The sequence below is a fragment of the Chiloscyllium plagiosum genome, chromosome 1 (assembly GCF_004010195.1).
Source record: "Chiloscyllium plagiosum isolate BGI_BamShark_2017 chromosome 1, ASM401019v2, whole genome shotgun sequence".
NCBI classification, from domain to species: Eukaryota; Metazoa; Chordata; class Chondrichthyes; order Orectolobiformes; family Hemiscylliidae; genus Chiloscyllium; species Chiloscyllium plagiosum.
In genome coordinates this window covers 80,010,652-80,032,617 of record NC_057710.1, presented here as the reverse complement: position 1 = coordinate 80,032,617, position 21,966 = coordinate 80,010,652, and the positions used below count along the sequence as shown (strand labels likewise).

Below are 21,966 nucleotides of genomic sequence, written 5' to 3'. Positions count from 1 at the left end.
ATGCAATTTTAACAGTAATCATGATACTCTGAAGATTTCATGGAAAAGTCACTAGGTTTAATTTGTACTTGATTAAAAAGAAATGGTTTTTCAATTCTTCTCAATAGATTACATGCTCCAGTCAAGCCCTTTGGATTGTTCGTCGCCACGTTTAGCAACATTTTCTCTTGAAAAGTTGGATTGGGAACACAGCGAATTAGGTAACCATGGCAATGATTTCCATGTTGGAGACCACATTGAATAGTGCTGGCAACTACAGACAGTACCAAGCTAATGTCTAAACTTCACACACACAACTTATAAAACTTCAAAGTTTTTCAACTGTTGTGTGCAAACAGTTTTGTAAAATCTCACTGGCCATTAATAATAGCATATGGTCATCTGATCTTTTACATTAACTGTCCTATAGTTGCACACCACCCTATGGTATTACCAAGTACCACAATGTTAGAGCAATACACTGGAAATGAAGTTTGCTTTTAACATGTCATTTTAAACAAGCAAAACCAGACTTGCTAAAAATCAACAATACATTAGTTTATTTTGTACCTGGCTGCCATCTTCTCACAAACTAATGACATTAAGCTAGTTTGAAATCAGATGTCATCTTTTGAATTTAAAAAAAGCAGTTTAAGATTAAATATGGCTGCTTTATCAAAGTGCCATTTACATTAAATATTTCAATTAATAAAATTGGCAGTCAATTCCAATTGTTCAAGTAAAGCTTTTGGACCAATAGTTTGAAAATTGGTTGCTATCACCCAACACAGAAGAGGGGCCTGTGAACTAACACATCAAAGATGAAAAAAAAAATCCTCTAAAAGGCCATTTCCTCAATTTCCAAACGTCTTGTGCTTGAAGACATTTGGGAATACCAATTTGGGATAACCAAACAATGTCCAAGAGAAGAATGCTGATTGGCTAGCAATTGCACTGATTGGTAGATGGGTTGCTATGGAGAATACACCATTAGTACTGACTGACCATTAACTGCCAGGCTTAACTTAAAATTTAAACCAGGCAGGTCGATTGATGTCTCAAAACAAGATGTGGACCAATAAACCAGTGAATGGCTGTCACCTATTCGGTCAAGTTGGAACAGGTCCAGCTACTGTGCATATTCTGCTTACTAAGAACAGGGTTCTGTGCATTAATTGTAGCTCCCAGTGTACCACAGAGCTTGAATTCTGGACTGGTCAGCCTAATTCTGCAGAACAATTAAATTGAGCAAACATTGTCCACATTAGATGGGATTCTGCATCAGACACTTAGGTTTTACTTGGGCAGGTTGCGTGCAAGACAGTACCTTACTTGTGGCAACCACCTGAAGGAGCTTGTTGTTTGTTACAATCTGCCAGACACGAGGATCAACAGGCTTTCTAGACCTGCAGGGAATAAACATATCCCTTTGGCTGTTCATAATAAGATCCTGATGACACCTAATAAACCTGCACTTGTAAAATTCCCAGGGCTGTGTCAAACATTAGATAGGATTGTGCAATTGGAAAACATTTGCACATTCAAATTATCCATGGAATCAGCCTGACCACCAGTTCAGGATCAACTTGCATGGAAACCACATATTAATTATAAAGCAGATCTGTTCTTTGCAGATCACAGACATGGCATAAAATACATTTATTTCAACTCAAAAATCAGAAATTTAGAGTAGGTCATTGAGCTGAACAAGCCTACTTTGCCATTCAATATGATCATGGTTGTTCCTCTCAATGCCATATTTCTAAGCCCTGGAGCTTGAAGAAATGGATTTATATAAATTGAGTAGTGGTTTTTGTGTGTCCACAGCATGAGGTGTGAAAAAAATCCCAGTGTCTTCCCATCTCCAAATGAATTAATTTCTCAGTCCAAAATGACCTACCACACATCCCAAGACCATAAACCCTTGTGCTGGACTTCAGCCAGAGAAAAACATATCCTGTCAGTCCAGAACAGTTACTCCTGTTTTCATGAGATCATTCTTCTCAAGAGCTTGTACTTAATGGTCAATTGACCCAATTTTTCCTTACACAACAAATATGCCATACCAGCAATCAGAAGGGTGAGCCTTTGCTGCACTCCCTTTATGGTAGCTATGTCTTTTCTTCATTAAAACAACCAAAACTACATGCAATTCTTAACTTGCAGTCTCAAGACCTTGCATAACTGCAGTTGGACTTCCTTCTTTCTGGACTCAATCCCTCTTGTAATCAAGGCCAACATCTTTGTGCCTGGTCAACTGCTTGCTTTTAAAAACCAGTATGTAGGAACTCATATCTCTTGGTACATGGACCTTTTCCAATTGATCATTTAAACACTACCAGACTGTCCAATCCAAGTGGAGAACCTCATTTATCCACTTCATACTACAGGTGTTCCATATTTGCCCATTCAGCTGGCCTAAAAGTCCCAAGAAACACTTCATAGCCTCATCACAAACTAGTTGGGAGCATCATGACAGCCAACTTGGAAATGTTACACTGCACATCCTCATCCAAATTGTTGGTATTAGAGTCATAGAGATATACAGCATGGAAACAGACCCTTGGGTCCAACTCATCCATGCTGACCAGATATCCCAACCCAATCTTGTCCCACCTGCCAGCACCTGGCCCATATCCCTCCAAACCCTTCCTATTCATATATTCATCCAAATGCCTCTTAAATGTTGCTATTGTACCAGCCTCCACCACTTCCTCTGGCAGCCCATTCCACACATGCTCCACACTCTGCCTGAAAAAGTTGCCCTTTAGATCTCTTTTATATCTTTCCCCTCTCACCCAAAACCTATGCTCTCTAGTTCTGGACTCCCCAACCCCAGGGAAAAGACCTTGTCCATTTACCTTATCCATGCCCCTAATGATTTTGTCAACCTCTAATGGTTAGCCCTCAGCCTCCAATGCTCCAGGGAAAACAGCCCAAGCCTATTCATTTAATCTCTCTCTATAGCTCAAATCCTCCAAATCTGGCAACATCCTTGTTGTGGACAGCTGAGGCCCAAATCAGATTCCTGCTCTCCATCACTTATCATCCAACATGAAAACTAGCCATTTATTCTTAGTTTCCAATTTCCAACAAATATTTAAAACTTGTGCATAAACACCAATCCCATATTACTTCGATTTTGCATGCTAACCTCAAATGGAACTTTATCACAAGCTTTGAAAATCCAATGAACCACATCAATTCCACCTGCCTACCAAACCTGCCCTGGTATTCAACATGATTGCAGTCTAACCTGCACTAATGCCCTTGATCACATCCCTGTACACCATTGATATTGACAGAAATCTATTTCTACCTTAAAATACTCAGCTTCCACAGTTCTTTTCCACTGCATAATTGCAGAAGTTTACAACTTTTCAGGTTTAAAAATAAATTCTCATTTTTGGTCCAACTACTTTCTACCTGAAATCATACCCCTGGTTGACTTCCCCACCCAAAGGACCACCTTACCTGCAGACACTGTCTATTCCTGACGTATATTGTAGACAGTCGGTTAAACTGGACTTGTACTGTAGAGGTCAAGAATCAGGCACTGAGGATTTCAGCTTTCAGTCCCATTAATTTTTCCAGCTATTCACAGAGTCAACCAAATCAGGCAACATCCGAGGAGCAGGAAAATCAGGAATCCTGAAGGGCTTTTAGCCCAAAATGTTGATTTTCCTGCTCCTCAGATGCTGCCTGACCTGCTGTGCTTTTCCAGCACCACACACTCTTGACTCGAAAGTGAAGTTGACGTCAAATTATTGACTTATGCTTTGCAATTGCATGCAATTTTGCAGCTAAGAGTCTATAACACCCTTAAAACACCTAGCTTTGAACAGTTAGTGAGATTAAATCAAAAGTGATCTAAGAAGCCATACCACATAATACTATGGATGCAATCTTCAGCATGGATTTATGACTTCACACATGCATTGGTCAATTTTGAGGACAGATGCAGAAGAAAAGATTCTTATGTTAGTTTTCACCATATGACAGGCCCTTTGGGATTATGAAATCAACCAGAATCTAGAGTATATTTTGCCATGCATTTAGTATTTACAAGACATTGATAGTGATTAGCAAATCACAAAGATATAAGGCTGCAATTAATAAATGGTTTCCTTCTGGCATGACAGTTACAGTTCTTGAATATATCTTCGAGGAATCTGTGATATAACTGTTCCTGGCCCCACTTTAGGAGAGATGGTGATGTTGTTTTAAGTAGGGATGTAAATATCGTTTCCTGAAGTAACCACTTAAATGATCAAAGTACATTGGTTAAGCATTTAAATGTGAATACTATGACAATGCTGTCTCTTTAAAACAGTCGCTTTGTCCTTTTTTGGAAGAGGCAGTCCCAAAGGCAAAAAGGTGTGAAAGAATCTAGTTTAACAATGGAGTGGCCAGTTCTCCAAGCTCAGGGTTTCTCTTGGGTTTGTTTTAACTGTAGTAATCACAAAATGTGAGCATCCAGGAGGCTGCAAGCTTCAGTAAAGAATTCCTCAGACTTTCTCAAATTTTTTTAAAAAGCAACCAGTAAAGCTACAGAAAATGTAGTGCAATGTAATTTCCTTAAACAGTAATGGCTTTTGCAAAAAAAAATCACTGATTTTTCTAATTGGTTTTAAACATCAATTGCAATATATTAATAGCAAGACCAAGATTTATTGATTCACTATTTTACATCCCTAGTAATATTTATGGAGTTTCAATCCAGAACTTCAGACTATTCTAGGAACATGGGTGTGAATCTCACCATGGATATGAAATCTGAAATAAGAACTTAAGTGCAAAGGTGACACCAAATTCTTTTTTCTCCCAAAAAAAAAGAGAAAATCCTTTAGAGAAAGAAATCTGACAACCTTACCTGGCCTGGCTTAAATGCCTGGCTTGATATACACAGTAATGGTGAGTGACTCTCAACTTCTTTCTCAAAAGTTAGAAATGGGCAATAAATGCAGCTGTGCCCATGTCCCACGAAAAAACCTCAACCAACCAATGATTCGACAAAATTTCCAAATGTTGGTCGCAACAGCTCTGGTATATTTCCTGTTGGAATCAGGTATCCAAACTTTAATAGGTGTAGCCCCAACAACAGTTAAGCTCCCAGCAGGCATCAGCTCTCTAATGGGGTAAAAACGATGACTGCAGATTCTGGAAACCAGATTCTGGATTAGTGGTGCTGGAAGAGCACAGCAATTCAAGCAGCATCCGAGGACAGGCAAAATCGACGTTTCGGGTTTGCCCGAAACATCGATTTTGCCTGTCCTCGGATGCTGCCTGAATTGCTGTGCTCTTCCAGCACCACTAATCCAGAATCAGCTCTCCAATACCTTGTCAAGGGCAAAAGTACAAATAAATGCTGACCCAGCCAGCAATGCCCTTACTACAAAAAAAATGTGAAGTTACAATCTCTGTTGAAACTAATATTTATTACAACTGAGTGTCTCACTTGACTTTAGTACTAGTTTTGTCTTTTCCCTCCCAAATTCACATGCCATGAAGGAATTATGGGCTGGCCAGCACAGAACATAGAAAAGTACAGCACAGAACAGGCCCTTTGGCCCATTATATTGTGCCGAGGATTATTCCTAATCCTAACTAAAATAACCTAACCTTCGCACCCCTCAATTCACTGCTGTCCATATGCATGTCCAACAGTCGCTTAAACATCCCTAATGACTCTGCTTCCACCACCACCGCTGGGAATGCGTAAACCTCAGGCGTCTCCTCTACATGTTCCTCCTAATATCTTCAGACTATGACTCCTCGTGCCAGTCAATTCTGCCCTGGGGAAAAGTCTCTGGCTATTGACTCTATCATGCCCTCATTATCTTGTACACCTTGATCAGGTTACCTCTCTTCCTCCTCCTCTCCACAGAGAAAGGTCTGAGCTGAGTCAACCTTTCTTCATAAGGCAAGCCCTCCAGTCCAGGCAGCATCCTGGTAGACCTTCTTTGCACCCTCTCCAAAGCCTCTATCTTTCCTATAGTAGGGCGACCAGAACTGGACACAATATTCCAAGTGTGGTCTCACCAGGGTCTGGTAGAGCTGCAGCAAAACCTCACAGCTTAAATTCTATCCCCCTGTTAATGAAAGCCAAAACACCATATACCTTAACAACCCTATCCACTTGGGTGGCAACTATAAGGGATCTATGCATGTGTGAACACCAAGATCCCTCTATTCCTCCACACTGCCAAGAACCCGGTCTTTAATCCTATATTCAGCATTCAAGTTCAACCTTCCAAAATGCATCACTTCGCATTTATCCAGGTTGAATTCCATCTGCCATTGCTCAGCCCAGCTTTGCATCCTGTCTACATCACGCTGCAGCCTGCAATAGCCCTCAATACTATCAATGGCACCTCTAACCTTGGTCATCTGCAAATTTACTAACCCATCCTTCAACCTCCTCCTCAAAGTCATTTATAAAAACTACAAAGAGCAGAGGCCCAAAAACAGAGCCCTGCAGGACACCACTCAACTGACTTCCAGGCAGAATACTTTCCACCTCCAACCACTCTCTGCATTCTATCATCCAATCAATTCTGAATCCAGACCCAAATCTCCCTATGATTTTATGAATGAGCCTACCATTGGGAACTTATCAAAAGTCTTGCTGAAATCCACATACACCACATCCACTGCTTGACCTTCGTTGACCCATCTCATCACCCCCTCAAAAGAACTCAGTAAGATTTGAGCGCCAAGACCTGCCCCTCTCAAAGCCATGCTGACTGCCTTTAATTACTTTATGCTTTTCCAAATAGTCATAAATCCTATCCCTCAGAATGCTTTCCAAAAAACTTTGCTGACCACAGATGAAAGACTGGTCTGTAATTGCCAGAGGGTTTCCCTATTCCCCTTCTTGAAAAGAACACACACCTCCCTCCAATCCTCTGATACAACTCCCGTGGAGAGTGAGGAAGCAAAGATCTTCACCAGCAGCTTAGCAACCTCCTTTCTTGCTTCCTGGAGGGAATTCTGATAAATCTGGTCTGGCCCTGGGGACTTATCAATCTTAATGTTTTCCAAACTTTCCAGCACATCAACTTCATCAATCTTTATCTATTCAGCCATATTTCCCAGCTCCTCAAAGTTCTCATTCACAAGGTCCCTTTCCTTTGTTTAAACTAAAGCAAAAAACTCATTTAGGGCTTCCTCAATCTGCTCAGACTCCACGCACAAGTTCCCTACGCTTTCCCTGACCAGCCCGACCTTCTCCCTGATCACTCTCTTATTCCTCACGGTGGAGTGAAACATCTTTGGGTTGTCCCTAATCCTTCCTACCACGCATTTTTCATACCCCCTCCTGGCTCTCCTCAGTCCATTTCTGAGCTCCTTTCTAGTAAGCCTGTAATGCTCTAAAACTGTGCTAGATTCTTGCTTCGTCCACCTTACATAAGCTGCCTTCCTTCTTTTGAAGAGAAGCTCCTCTGTTCTCATCATCCAAATCTCCTTAATCTTACCCGTCTCAGAGTAACAAATTTATGCACTCGCAACAACTGCTCCTTAAACACAGTCTCCACAAGTCTGTTGTGCCCTTTCTGTAGAACAATTGCACCCAGTCTGTACTTCCCAACTTTTCCCCAATTAAATTGGGGTTCAATTCCCGGGTTCAATTCCCGCCTCAGGCGACTGACTGTGTGGAGTTTGCACGTTCTCCCCATGTCTGCGTGGGTTTCCTCCGGGTGCTCCGGTTTCCTCCCACAGTCCAAAGATGTGCAGGTCAGGTGAATTGGCCATGCTAAATTGCCCGTAGTGTTAGGTAAGGGATAAATGTGGGGGTATGGGTGGGTTGCGCTTCGGCGGGTCGGTGTGGACTTGTTGGGCCGAAGGGCCTGTTTCCACACGGTAAGTAATCTAGGTAATCTAATTCTAATTCTAATTCTAATCTAAATATCTTCCCTAGGTAACTGCTCCTTTCCCTCTCCAAGGCTATGGTAATTGAGAGGCAATCGTGGTCACTGTCACCAAAGTGTTAGCCCACCATGAGATCGGACCCCTCTCCTGGCTCGTTGCCCAGCACCAAAACTAAAATGGTCTCTCCCCTCATTGGCCTGTCTACATCCTGAGCAAGGAAACCCCCCTGAACACACCTTGACAAAAATGGCTCCATCCAAACCGTCTGCACTAAAGAGGTTCCAGTAAATATTGGGAAAGTTGAAGTCACCCATAACAACCCTGCTACATCTGCATTTCTCCAAAATCTGCCAGCCTATGAGTTCTTCCATCTCCCTACTGCTATTAGGGGGTCTGTAGAAAACCCTCCAATGAGGTGGCTGCTCCCAACTTCCACCCATACTGTCTCAGTAGACAAACCTTCCTTGACAACCTTAGTTTCTGTAGCTGTGATGCATTCTTTTTCCACCCTCCTTTTTAAATGTTTAAACCCTTGATCATCTCTCAACCATTCCTGCCCATGAAACCCACATCTCCGTTATGGCCACAACATCATAGTCCCAAGTACTGATCCATGCTCTAAGTTAGTTATTTTTATTTCAGACACTCCTTGCATTAAAGCAGACATACTTTAACCGATCCTTTTGTTTCATCACATGAGAAACCTTCACTATAGATTCACTACATCTATGACTAATTCCCTCTAATATGTAGCTCTTGTTCCCACCCAGTTACCAAATTGGTTTAAACCCTCCCGAACCACACAAACAAATCTCTCACCCAGGACGTTTGTGCTCCTCCAATTCAGGTGCAACCCATGCTTCGTGTACCGATACCACCTTTCCCAATGGTCTAACCCGAAGCTCTCCCTCCTGCACCAGCCTCTTAGCCACATGTTAAGCTCCACTTGCTGATTGTTCCTCAGCGTCTCATGGCATCGGTAGCAAACCTGAGATCACTACTCTACTCATCCTGCTCTTCAGCTTCCAACCCAACTCTGCAGTCAACTTTTCAGATCCTCAGCACTTATTGCCCTTTCGTAACTGCCAGTCGACTAATGGAGTCAAATCATATTGCCATTTTGCAAGAGCTGCAGTATGCTGTATCTTCAAAAAAAAAAACAAACCCAAAGTTGTTTGAAAGGCATGATCAAATTGTTTTTGAAGTATTGCATCTGAATGCCCAAGAAACCAAGGTTTCACAATAAAAACAACTTGGTTAACTTCTGCTCTCCCAATACGGCTGATTGAGGAAACAAATGACACTGATATGGCTTCCAGTTGGCAAGGCAATGACTGATGTATTATCCAAGCTTGTTTCTCGAAGCAACCAAGTAGAATGGTTTTTGACAAAATTGATAATCTAGTCACAAATTTGACTCGTGTTCCACAAATTAAGTTATGGCTCAAGTTTCAGCTTGCTTAATTTTAAATTCAGCAGTTAAGAGGGAAGGCAAATTCAATGTTGGTCTTTGCTTCTAAGGAAATTGAACGTAAGAGAGATATTGCTGAAATCTATACAAGGCACACAGTTGAAGCACGAGCAGTTTTGGTACTTTTGGAAAAGCACACTGACATCGGAGGCAGTTGAGTGTAAGTACACAAAGCTGATCCCAGGAATGGAGGGATTTTATAAACAGAGGTTGAGCAGGTTGCACTTATACACACTGAAGTGCAAAAGGAGACAGATCTTATAAATACAACATTGTTAAAACGGCTTAGGTGCAGAGTGATAGATTCCCATAAGGGGAAAACCAAGACCACAGAGCATGTCAGAGTGAAGGGTCACCCATTTAAGACAGATCACGTCAGATGTACAGCATGGAAATAGAACCTTCGGTCCAACTCACACGCAGACCAGATATCGCAAAGCCATCTAGTCCCTTTGGCCAGCATTTGTCCTATTTCCCTTCCTATTCATGTATCCATCCAGATACCTTTTAAAATGTTGCAATTATACAAGCCTCTACCACTTCCTCTGTCAGCTCATTTCATACACACACGAAAGAGTTGGTCCTTGGGCCCCTTTTAAATCTTTCCCCTCTCACCCTTATCATATACCTTCTAGTTCTAGACTCCTCACCCCAAGGAAAGACTTTGTCTGTTTACCCTATTCATGCCCTCCATGATTTTATTAACTTCTTAACCCCAACCTCAGGGCTCAATTTGTAGAATTCCCTATTGCAGAGACTGTATCAGTAAGTATATTCAAGGCTGAGATAGAGTCTTTAAGGGTTATGAGCAAAGAGACAGGAACGTGGAGTTGACAACCATCAGCCACAAACTGAATGGCAGAGCAGACTTGATGGGCTGAATGGCCTAATTTGCTACATCTTATCCCATGTCACACTCCAACAGCTATTGTGTGCTTTAAATGTATTTCACATTTCTATAGCAACTTCCAACACCAAGTGTTTTGGCAGCTGAATGTAGGCTTAACAAAACAAGAAATTTTAGAAGGTCAAAAAAGCATTTTTAAAGAGTATGACCAATGATTTTCAAATGGGTGGAATCATTGGAAACTCAAATGGTCACTGTTCGGTCTGGGATGTGACTAATGAGAGAAAGGCTGCCCTCCAACCTGTTTTTTCCACTATTGACATTTTGTTAGTCTTTGCAAGGTTTAACAGCAATTTGATCTTAAAAAAAAAGTCTTTAATCTTTTGCCCTGGTTTGAGCAAATTACACTGGAGAATCCAATGCAAACTGGTTGCCAGCCGTATAAGTATCCCAGACATGGAAAAGAAGAATTCAAAGGGTTCCAGAAATACCCAAAATATGAAAACCAATGTGTGAAACGTGGCTTCAGTCAGTAAATAAGTCCTGGCATCATGGTAATTTCTACTCCGCAAGTCTAAGTTAGTTGAAACCTAAGCCTTCACCCCACAGATTTTTGTTCTGGCACAAGTTAAACCAGCTAGTTTTAAAAATCACCTCAAAGTCTCTCTCTTACAATACAAAGTCATTTTGCCATTTCAAACTACATAATTACAAGCAAAACCTAACTTGTGGTGCAAACTCAGATTCATTTCACCTTTGCCAGATTTCCCTGCAATTCAGCCACCAGCAAGAGTCAAAATAGATTCAAATAGCACCAAAGACACTTGTGATGGTCTTAATGCTTATAAACAACCACTTGAAACCATATCTCATGTTTACATGGCAATACAATGCATTCAAGTGTTGACTTATCTTCCTTTACATTGCTGGGAACTTTCTAAAGTAAAAATACTGTTTTCAATAGTGTCAAATCACTCAAGCAATATATTAAATCACCCACAATTCTTGTGAGGAGAAAGTGAGGTCTGTAGATGCTGGAGATCAAAGTTCGGTCTGGGAGAACGTCGAATCTCCTGTTCCCTGGATGCTGCCTGACCTGCTGTGCTGTTCCAGCAATAAAGTTTCAACAATTCTTGTGACTCAAGCTCAAAACAACAGGAACATGTGACAACTCTACAATTGATGGCTCAAGGAATAAATTACACTTGAGATTACCACGTGCCATTTTCAACAGTGGCACATGGATCAATTACAGAATCACAATTATGCTCCAAGTGGAATCCATTCAGCCCATCATGCCTGCACTCGTTCTATAACCTCGTGCAAATCTCTTGGCTTTGCCCCACATCCGTTTGCACCATTTCTAAATAATGATAGATGCCCTCTTGAATACCTCAAATGAACCTACGTGAACCACATTTCCAGGTAGTGCATCCCCTAACTACCAGCACAGAGAAAGCTTGTTTCATGTTATCCTGACCTAATTACCTGCCTTTATTCATTTTTAAAGCATTAGCTTCTCCCTATCTACTGTCCAGCCCGACCATGATTTTGAAAACCTCTATCAAATCTCCAGTCTTGTCATCTCTAAAAAGTGCCAGCTTCTTCAATCTAACCTCAGTTGAAATGTTTTAATTCCTAGAACAATTCTTGGTCTCCAATGCACTCAAATCTTTCCTCAATGTGGCCTTACAATTACATAGACCTCAGCTGGAGTGTAACAAGTATCTTGTACAAGTTCAACATCACCTTGCTCTTGTACTTTATTTCCAGACAGCAAATAAAGCAGTGTTCTTAATTGTTCTCTGCACTTGTCCTGTCACCTTCAAGGTCTTGTTGCTCTTACACCCCTTGTAGAATTGCACCCCCTATCATTCGCTGTTTTTAAACATACCAGTGTGCCACCTCATTTTCCTGCATTGTAACTCATTTGCCATATATCCACTCTCTCCAACTTTTCAAATGACCTTCAGAATGCTACTGTCCTCTGTAGTTTACTGTCCTTCTTAGTTTGCCACCTACAAGCTTGGGGATTTTCCACGATTCATCCAGATTCAGATTAAAATTTACAGAATTAGGGAATTACATTAACAATCTTTTCTCGAGCCCATTGACTATTACTGATTGCCATCACTTGGCCAATTTTATCTTCACATTACTACTGCCCTTTTTTATTCAGTGACCAGCAACTTTTCTGTGGCACTGTATCAAATGCCCATACACTATACAGTGCCACCCTGATAAAGCCTCTTATCTCCTTGCTAAAATACAATTTCTACTTTAGAAATCCATTTTGACTCTTCCAGATGAATCTCCTCTGTTTCCAGAAGTTTCCACACCAAACTTGAACTAACTGATCCACAATTGCTGGGCTTATCCTCGCAGCCTCTTTCAAGTCAGTCTGCAATGTTTCCAATTCAGTTTTCTGGTACCCCCTTCCACCCCCCATGACCAAGATGACTGAATATTTATGGCATTTGCCTCACCAATTCTATTCCACTTCCTTCAAAATCCTCAGGTGCCTCTTAGCCAGACTTGGTGCCTTGTCAATTTTAACTGCCAACAATCAAGACTTTACTCAATAATTTTGATCTTTCTAGTGACAGACAGTTTCTGTCACTATGACCTAGGCAGTATTCTCTTTTGTATAGAGGATGTAAAGCATTTAATACCTTAGCCATGGACACTACCATCACCTATAAATCCATTTTTGTTCTGACTGGCCTTACATTTCACTTAGCCACTTACTGTTTATCTGATGGAACATTCTGGGATTTCCTTCCATGATAACTACTAGCCTTTCCTCAGTTCATTTGCTTTCTCAGCTCCCCCATCGCAAACTGCCCATACTCCTGATTATTCTAAATTTTATTATAAGGCAAACTATACAGTGAAATCATAAGAGACCATCAGCTGCTTTCTCATTTCAGAGAGAGGACTAGTGGCAGTTTAACTAGAGGATCACCATACCTCAGGGTGATGGAAGAGATTGAAAAGAGCCTTTATGCTAACTTCAGGTGGTACAGGAACTCAACTTACTGTTGATGTCACTCTATCACCAACCAGCTATACAACCAACTGAGCTAAACCTCACACTGGTCATAAACACACTTTTTAATATTCATTTCAACCAGTCATTCATGGCACTGTTTATCCTAATGATTTTCATCAGAGGGAATGGAACTTGACTGTACTCAAAGCATATGCTCTTTGAAGACTATCCATTTTTCAATTAATGGTTTTCCCAACAACCTCTTATTCCAATCCATTCTGCTCAGCTGTTCATGCTCCATTAAAGTCAGTTCTCAGTCAATTGATTTTTCTGACTCAATTGTTGCAAGTCAATCGCCAACACTATCCTGAACCTTATGACGCAATGATCACTGTCACTAAATTGCTCACCCATTGACACTTGAAACACTTGGCCCATTTCAGTTTCGAGGATCAGATCAAAAATCCTTCCTTGTTGGGCTGGATACTTGCTGTGGGAAACACTCCTGAAACCACTTTAGGAATACTGTCCCTTGCTGCACCTACACTACCAGTATCCCAGCCTACATTTGGCTGTTTCAAATTTTTCATTCCAACTACTCAATGTGGGCATTACACCACAGACTAGTTCCTTTCAATCTTTATACATCCTTTCCACTAATTGGTGGTCTACAGACTACATCAAGCAATGAATTTTCACCCTATTTATTCCATAACTCTATCCAAATTGACTGCTGTTGAATGCTGAGACATCTTCACTTGCCAGGACTACAAGAACCTTACTTACGGATATCTCTTGTCATTCCTGAACAACTTAAACAAACATTTACCATGAAGTCTTGCTCTTCCTGGAGACAGGTCTGTCACAACATAACTCCACATAGCAATCTGTCCAACTTGCCCATCTTCTTTACAATTCATACGTTTGCATAAGTGTACACACTTTAGTGCCCCAGCTATTGCTTGAGCTTTGAAACCCAGGAGGTTTGTTATCCAGCCAAAAGTATCTCTTTTTTACATAGCCACCCAGACCACAAGGAGCTTCAAGCATTTGCAGTTCTTAAAGAGCATGCACTGTTATTGCCAATACCAAAAACACACCTTTCAATGTTAACTGTTTACAATGGGATGGAGAGAAGGATAATGGGCAGCACGGTGGCTCAGTGGTTAGCACTGCTGCCTCACATCGCCAGGGACCCTGGTTCAATTCCCACCTCAGGCAACTGTGCAAACGCTACACAGACATTCTCCCAGTGCCTGTGGGGGTTTCCTCCCACAATCCAAAGATGTGCAGGTCAGCAAATTGGCCATGCTAAATTGCCTATAGTGTTAGGTGCATTAATGAGTAAATATCGGGTAGGAAAATGGGTCTGGATGGATTACTCTTTGGAGTGTCGATGTGGACTTGTTGGGTCGAAGGGCCTGTGCCCATACTGTAGGCAGTCTAATCATAACTATGCTATATCTGAATCAGACATTATATCATCTGCAGGTTTGAGCTTTCAGCCTTTATTTACTTCAAACATATTACACCTATCAGTAATAACCAGGATTTCAAAACATATCTAACAACTACTAAAATAATTTTCTATTACTTTTCAAATGCAATGTCTTGCAAACAGAATTGATGGAGGTGGGTGTCTAACTTTTAATACAACGATGCTTCAGAAAGAGCAATTTAGTCGGCTTAGTGGCAGTTAAAGAATACAAATGCATCAACAACCTTATTCAACTTGATTTCAAACTTGCTATCATTTGCCTACTTTTTCCACTATGCCACAGCCCCATCTGTAGTACAAGTTTAGAAGCTCAAGACCACCAGCACACAATTAGCTCAGTTAAAAATAGCATTTGGAAAAAGTGAAAGCCTATGAAGAATACGACGATGTTGATGGAGTTGATTCAAAACTTCTACAAAGTACAAGAACTCAAGATTTTGCAAGACAGCATACAAAATTGCTTCCACAGATGGATTTTCAATGGTTTTCATCCTTCTAGTTAGTGTGAATTCTAGAAACTCATTTTTATTGAGTTACGATATTACCTGAAAAATTTACTTAAATATAATCAACTTGGTAATTCCTGTCAACGCTTCTGTTAGTTTCAGTTGAATTAATGTGAAGCTGCATAAAGTTTCAAAAAGGAACATTTTAAAAACTTCTTACCAGAGATCAACGGCTGTTTACTTTTTGAACTATGCATATTTCCAGCACGACCATCATGGTTCACATGACCTTGTTGCAATTTGGTTGCAGAAGACAGCATTCTCAACTTCACAGAGGGAGACGGCACAGTCTGGCTCTTAGTACTACCACCAAGGCATGGCTTCCGTCCAACTTGAACTCTAGCGATGCTGGGTGATGATTTTGTTAAAGGAGCCTGTGAAGATAGATATTTTGGACAACAGGGGATATACATCCTGCAAGTTTCCTCATTTTCCTTCAAATTATTACTTCATATTTACGGAGTCTATTTATGGAAAACTTCTGTTAAACTATGCCTGCAGCAACTGGCAAAATTCCCAATTTCCTTACTCTGTGTGCTTATACAAGGAAAAGATTCAGTGCCTGAAGCACTGAAAGCTCCCTTAAGCATATTGAATATTTTGCTGCTTATATACCAACATATGCAGTCTTCAAATTGGATCAAGGAGAACCCGTGGAAGTGTGTGCCACATCCACAATGCATTTGACAACACAAAAAAAAAACTCACTGTAAGGTGTAAAAAGCAAGAGAATTAGCTAACCAACAGGAAGCGGAGAATACCAAAGTGAATCATTTCCACATTGGAAAGATTTAACAAGTGGCCGACTACAGGGATCAATGCTGGACCTAAACAGTTAGAACAAAGTTGAATTGGATGACGCACAGACAACAAATCTAGTGAATGGCCAGAGCTGCTTACAATGCACAACCATTTGCGCCTGTGCAGATTAAACATGGGCAGCTGCTCAGACAACCTCAAAAGCAGATTTAAATGTATGGAAAATAATCATTTAACATAAATTTGTTCTTGTTGATCAAGAGGTCAGCATGCAGATACACCAATTCCTAAGGCAAATATACAATGTTAGTCTTTCTTACAATGTGGATGCATTATAAAATATGGAGAAACCTTGCGACACATATTGGCTTGACCACACTTAGTCAAAACCAGTTAAATCAGTCTCAAAGAATGCACTGGAAACAGTTCAGACCTACTAGCTTGATCCCTGGAATGAAAGAGTTGCCTGGACAGATTGCGCAAATTTGGGCCTAAACTCATTGCAATTTGAAATTAAAAAAAGGATTATTTTTTAGAAACAAAGGTTCTAAAAAGGTATTGTCCAGGGCGACATTGAAAAACAGAAGACAAACATTCTGCAAATGCTGGAGAATTGAAGTTTTTAAAAAAAGGTGTTTGATAGAGTCACATCTAGCACTCTTTGGAGACAGATTTAACAATGTTATGGGGATGTTATTCTGAGTGGGACGGGGGATGAATGTATAATGAGGGTATGTTTGATAAATAAAAAAAACATTTAAGACCGAGGAGTGCAAGTTTAATTTCTTTTAAAAGGTCACTAATCAATGGACCATTGTGGAGAGTAACAGAGACGGATTCTTAAATTTATTGAAGGCCAACCTCAGATTAAGCATCTAAAAGATGAATGTAACAGATTTTTTGATTTACATTGAAGCATTAAGGTAGAGGGGCCAATCGGATTTTAAAGACAAGATCTGATCATTCAAAATAATATTGGATGGTAGAAGCACCAGTGGCAGAATAATTTGCTTCATATTATGTCACTTGTACATAGCACAATTTGCTGGTTTAATAATCTGCCCAGAACTTAAGTTTCTTCCAAAGATCAATGTGCAGGCCAGCATGCTACAGTGTTTGATTCAGCAAGTTCCAAAATTGCTTTCCTAAAACTGACACTTGTTCCACATATTACTGCTGCTCCAATTTATAGTAACTTTTCAGGTCAGAATCCTCATTTCCCCACATACTTCTTGTGCATCCCATCACCCAACCCTTGCAGAGGTAAATGGTTGATGGACGAATAAAATTCCAAAATAATTTGCTCAAAAGGCAAGCAAAGTTACTTGTCTAGTGAGACAATCTCAACCAGGAAAAAAACTCTTATACCATTTCCATTCAAATAAATATTTTAAAAATAAAAAAAATAATAATATCCAACTCAGGTCAGAATCCTCATTTCCCCACATACTTCTTGTGCATCCCATCACCCAACCCTTGCAGAGGTAAATGGTTGATGGACGAATAAAATTCCAAAATAATTTCCTCAAAAGGCAAGCAAAGTTACTTGTCTAGTGAGACAATCTCAACCAGGAAAAAACTCTTATACCATTTCCATTCAAATAAATATTTTAAAAATAAAAAAATAATAATATCCAACATTTAGTTCAGACATCACCACCCACTACTGCCTTGTTGTTACACGTCTAACTTACCTACACATCTTTATCAAGGCTAGTACACAAGAACTCAAATTCAGGTGTGTCAGCCAAGCAGAAAGGTACATTTAAAAAAAACATGAGCGGTGATCCCATTCCTTAAAAGGCATTTTTCAGTTTTTAAAAACAATTCAGTTTAGATAACATGGTAAACACTTTTGGTTCACCCTGAACTGGCTATAATAGAATTAAATTCTTCAAATAATGACAGCTACATTGAATCACAAAATTTACCCAGAGTGTATGCACAAATTGTAAGTGAATTAATTAATGGTTACTTACTTGATTGGTGTGAACTTCTTCACAAGCAGCAGCTGCTGGACTATTACTCTGAAGCAGGTGATCATCTGTGTCACCTACCGAACTGCCACAACGTGGCCTTGGTTTAACACTTGGAATCACTGGTCTTGGCAGACTGACATCTTCTACTCCAGAGTGACGGGTTTTAAGCTCACATGCATTAGCTCCCACAGAAGGGGGCCATGCCTTGGCCATGTGCAGTGAGCCATATCCATGACTTTCAGTTCCACCGACAAAAGTAGATGTTGAAGATACTCTGGCTTGAGGGCTGATACTGCGACTGGATTTGGAGTTTCTCTTTACTGTAATCCCAGAAGTCTGCTGCTCACTTGCATAAATTCTCTTCCTAAACACTGCCTTCTGGAATTGTACATAGTCAGATTTTGGCTTCAATGCTGACTGTGAAAGTTGGTCCTTTCTGTGTTTTGGTGCAGGAGATAGAGCACACGGAGACTCAATAGATGAGATGGAACTACTGCACCTTGGAAAATGCTTTGATGAAACTCCTGCCACAGGAGATACATGGCTTTTTGATACTGATGACATTTGCTGAGCTCGAGATACAACTTTGGGTTTAACATTATTAAAATTAGGTTTAGGGTAGGATTTGATTTCTACTTTTGATTTGACATTGGTGTTGCATTTCATTCTGCAGCCTGACTTCTGCACAGAACTCCTTGCACCTGGGTGCAGAATCATGTCAGTTGGGGTCTCTTCCACTGGAGGTGTGCAACAGTTTTCACTGTCAGATAAACCTGCTGGATTCTGAAGCGGTGAGCTGAAGAAAATGATTTTCCTGGACTCTGGCAAAGGAGTCGATGTATTTGAAGAGAAGTTATGTTCATGAAGTGACGGACTGGAAACGAGAAAGGTTTCATCGTTTACATTTCCTTGCCCAGATGTTCCTGATTGGGTTACAAGCTCCTTTACATCAGTCATCCAACTGTCAACCTCAGATCCAAATTTAGAATCATCACTTGTGTCCTTTAACACTATGAATGTGGTGTTCATTGCTGAGCTTTTTGGCATTTCGTAAAGTTTAGGTTCACCTATCTGTGTTAAAGGCGTTCTTTCAGTGTAATGTTCATTCACAACTTGTAACTGAATATCTGTTGCATTTAGTTGATGTTTCACACATTTATCAAATGTATTGTAGCTTGTTCCACATACTTTGTCTCCAAAATTGTGATGTGGATTTAGGGTGGGGCATAGGGCTGGTCCAGTGCTGTGGTTAAAAGAACGCGTTTCTTCAACTTTACCCAAGGCATGTGACTGACTCTTCTCTAAGGGTGTGCACTGGTCAAAATTCAAGTCGGTTTCCTGAGATATTTGATTTATAATTTGTGTAGTGTTCAGCATCTCAGTCTCACCTGGATTTTCAAATGTGTCTAATGATTGCTCTGACATAACTGAATAATCTGAACTGTTTGAAAATACAGATGATTCAACAACATGCACACTAGAATCATATTCCATGTCATCGACATTGTGCTTCATTTCCAACATGGATTCAGAAGATGGTACTGAATATTTCAAATTTATTTCCGTATTCATTGCAATTCCCATTACTGTGTCATTAGGATTGGCACTTGGACATAATTTAAAGTAGTCATCTGAAACACGATGCTCCAATTTCTTTAGGCAAGCTTCATTGGTATCACAAGTGCTGAACTTGTCCTCACAATCTGTCACATGGCACTCAGTCATGGTTTGGTCTAAAGTCACTTGTCTAGCATCAACTGTGTCTTGTTCCATCTTCCTTTGCCCTGAATCTGTTGATGTAACAGAACACTTTGCATGACAACACTTATCAGCCAGCCATCGGTGACAATCTGAAGAGTTACTTTGTGAACTGGCGAGAACCATACAAGTAGGTGCTGCAAGATCGCAGAAAGAGTCACCAGCAATTTTCAATTCAGGTCCATGCATGTCCTGAGGCCTACAAGCTATTTGGTCAGAAACCATTATCCTGACATCAACACCAATATTAATTGGGTTTATCTGTATATCTGGGCACTCACAGCTTCCATTAGTCAATGGGGTTCTAACACGGATAGCTTCGGAAGATACTTCTGTGCTGCAGGCAACTTGATTACCATTTGGGTCACTGATCAAAACAGGGAGATGAAAGTAATTTCTTCTCTCATTTTCTGAGCATGCTACCTTGCTGGAATTGTTACCTTGAAAGCTCATTTTAGTAGAATTTCATTTAAGTAAAACCTTGAACAGATTTATGATCAAAGCACTGTACCCACCACTTTCCTGCAAGCAATTCAACCGAAGGTGTGAATTTCTTCCCAATTAGCAACACTTGCTCTACTCTTGACTTGAAGAATCAGGAACTCAACAAAAAACACGATTTTTGTGCCTGACCTAAAAAGAAAAAGAAAATAAAGGTACATTAATTACAATAATTCTTGCTGGAATTGCTAATTTCATGAAAGCTGCTCAAAAAAAAGGTGACTGGAAGAACTGTTTTTAGGAAGTCTTCTTGTCTACCTCATTATTTACTTTCAAGCTATCCAGAAAAACAATTGAAACTTGTTGGTAACAGCTAAAAGCTACTGTGAGAATCTTCCACACCTTTACACTCATCAGCCCACATCTTGCTCTCGAGATTCAAAAAGCACTGCCCAAACTAATTGTATTATACTTGCAGTCACTTCTAACTTTCAGGCCTCGTTCAGTTATTTCTCTAACTGAATTATTCAAGAAAACATTGGGTGAGACAAAAATATGATCTCACCACCAACTGATTTTCCAATGCTGGAATGCCCAGACCAGATTGCAGTGGATTAACTTCCAATCATTGCAATTCTTGCCAGAACAATATAACTCCAATTAGCTTGCTTTCCTACTGGATGAGAACCAACCACATTGTATGTTTCACATCTCAAAAGCCAGACCAAGAACAGCAGATTTCCCCAGAATAAAATTTAAAATGAGGAAACCAGATATTTAACAGCTACATGATTTAAGCTTAATACTCTTATGGTTTAGATGCAGTCAAAGTATAAACTATCCCTTAAAAAGAAAACAAGAGGGATTAACATCCAGAGTCCCAATGAAAAAAAATTTAGAACAAATACCCAGTATCAGGCAGAAAACACAGTTGAGAACAAAGATAAACAATGTTCCCAAGTCCAGAAAACAACTCAATGAAGTGAAGAGATGTTAGAATAATGACTGACAACTAATAGTAGAAAAAGGATAGTGAGAAGGACTAGTCCTAGTCTATGTTTTTGGAGTTCAGAGTACAATTTTAAAGTTCATGGTTGATAAAAGTTTGGAAGCATTGTGAACTGCAAGGACGATAGTCGAGAATTTTACAAAGGCAGTTAGTAGATTGAACAGAAAATGACTGCTGAAATTTCATTTGGAACAATTAGTTTGACCTCAGCTTGAGCCTTGCATATTAGTTTTGGGTTCCACATTAGAAACTGAATGTACTAGTGTGTGTGTGAAGGGGACTTTTGCAACATACATCTCAGAGGTGAGATACTACAGTTAAAAAGCACTGAAGAAACTGGGCAAAAGAAGAAATTGCTCCTTGGAACCCACTCCAAGAGGAAATCTGGTGGACTTTTTCAAAATCACAAAGTCTGGTCAGCAAAGAGGGAGAAGTGCTTCTGCTCATAAAAAGGATCAAGCATGAGAGGGCAGAATAATGACATTAATTCATGATGCACATTTGAACATCCTGTACAGACAATGGGCCAAATGACCTTCACAATTACAAAGCTGTTTTTTCAGCAGATTAGTATTTTATAAACATTGAAGTTGAACATAGACAAAGCTCATTTTTTTTTTATTTACCAGATTTCAAGACATGGAATCAGATAAAATGTTTTTTTTTCCATAGAATTCCTACCGTGCGGAAACAGGCCCTTCAGCCCAACAAGACCACCAACTCTCCAAAAAGTATCCCACCCAAACCTATTCCTCGACATTTATCCCTGACTAATACATCTAACCTACACATCCCTGAACACTATGGGCAATTTAGCATGGCCAATTCACCCAAGTTACACATCTTTGGACTGTG

At 40.2% G+C, this 21,966-nt stretch overlaps 1 protein-coding gene across 3 annotated transcripts in view; it reads right to left on the bottom strand.

Moving 5' to 3' along the window:
- The window catches only part of mtus1b (microtubule associated tumor suppressor 1b), a 209,641-nt gene that overhangs the window by 128,657 nt on the left and 59,018 nt on the right, over positions 1 to 21,966 (bottom strand). For all 3 annotated transcript variants that reach the window (XM_043690010.1, XM_043689991.1, XM_043689999.1), the window contains exons 2-3: positions 17,904 to 20,294; positions 15,326 to 15,539 (exon numbers count right to left, since the gene is read on the bottom strand). In XM_043690010.1, coding sequence (XP_043545945.1) covers positions 15,326 to 15,539; positions 17,904 to 20,114 — 2,425 coding nt within the window. In that variant the 5' untranslated portion in view covers positions 20,115 to 20,294. The remainder of the gene's footprint in view (positions 1 to 15,325; positions 15,540 to 17,903; positions 20,295 to 21,966) is intronic.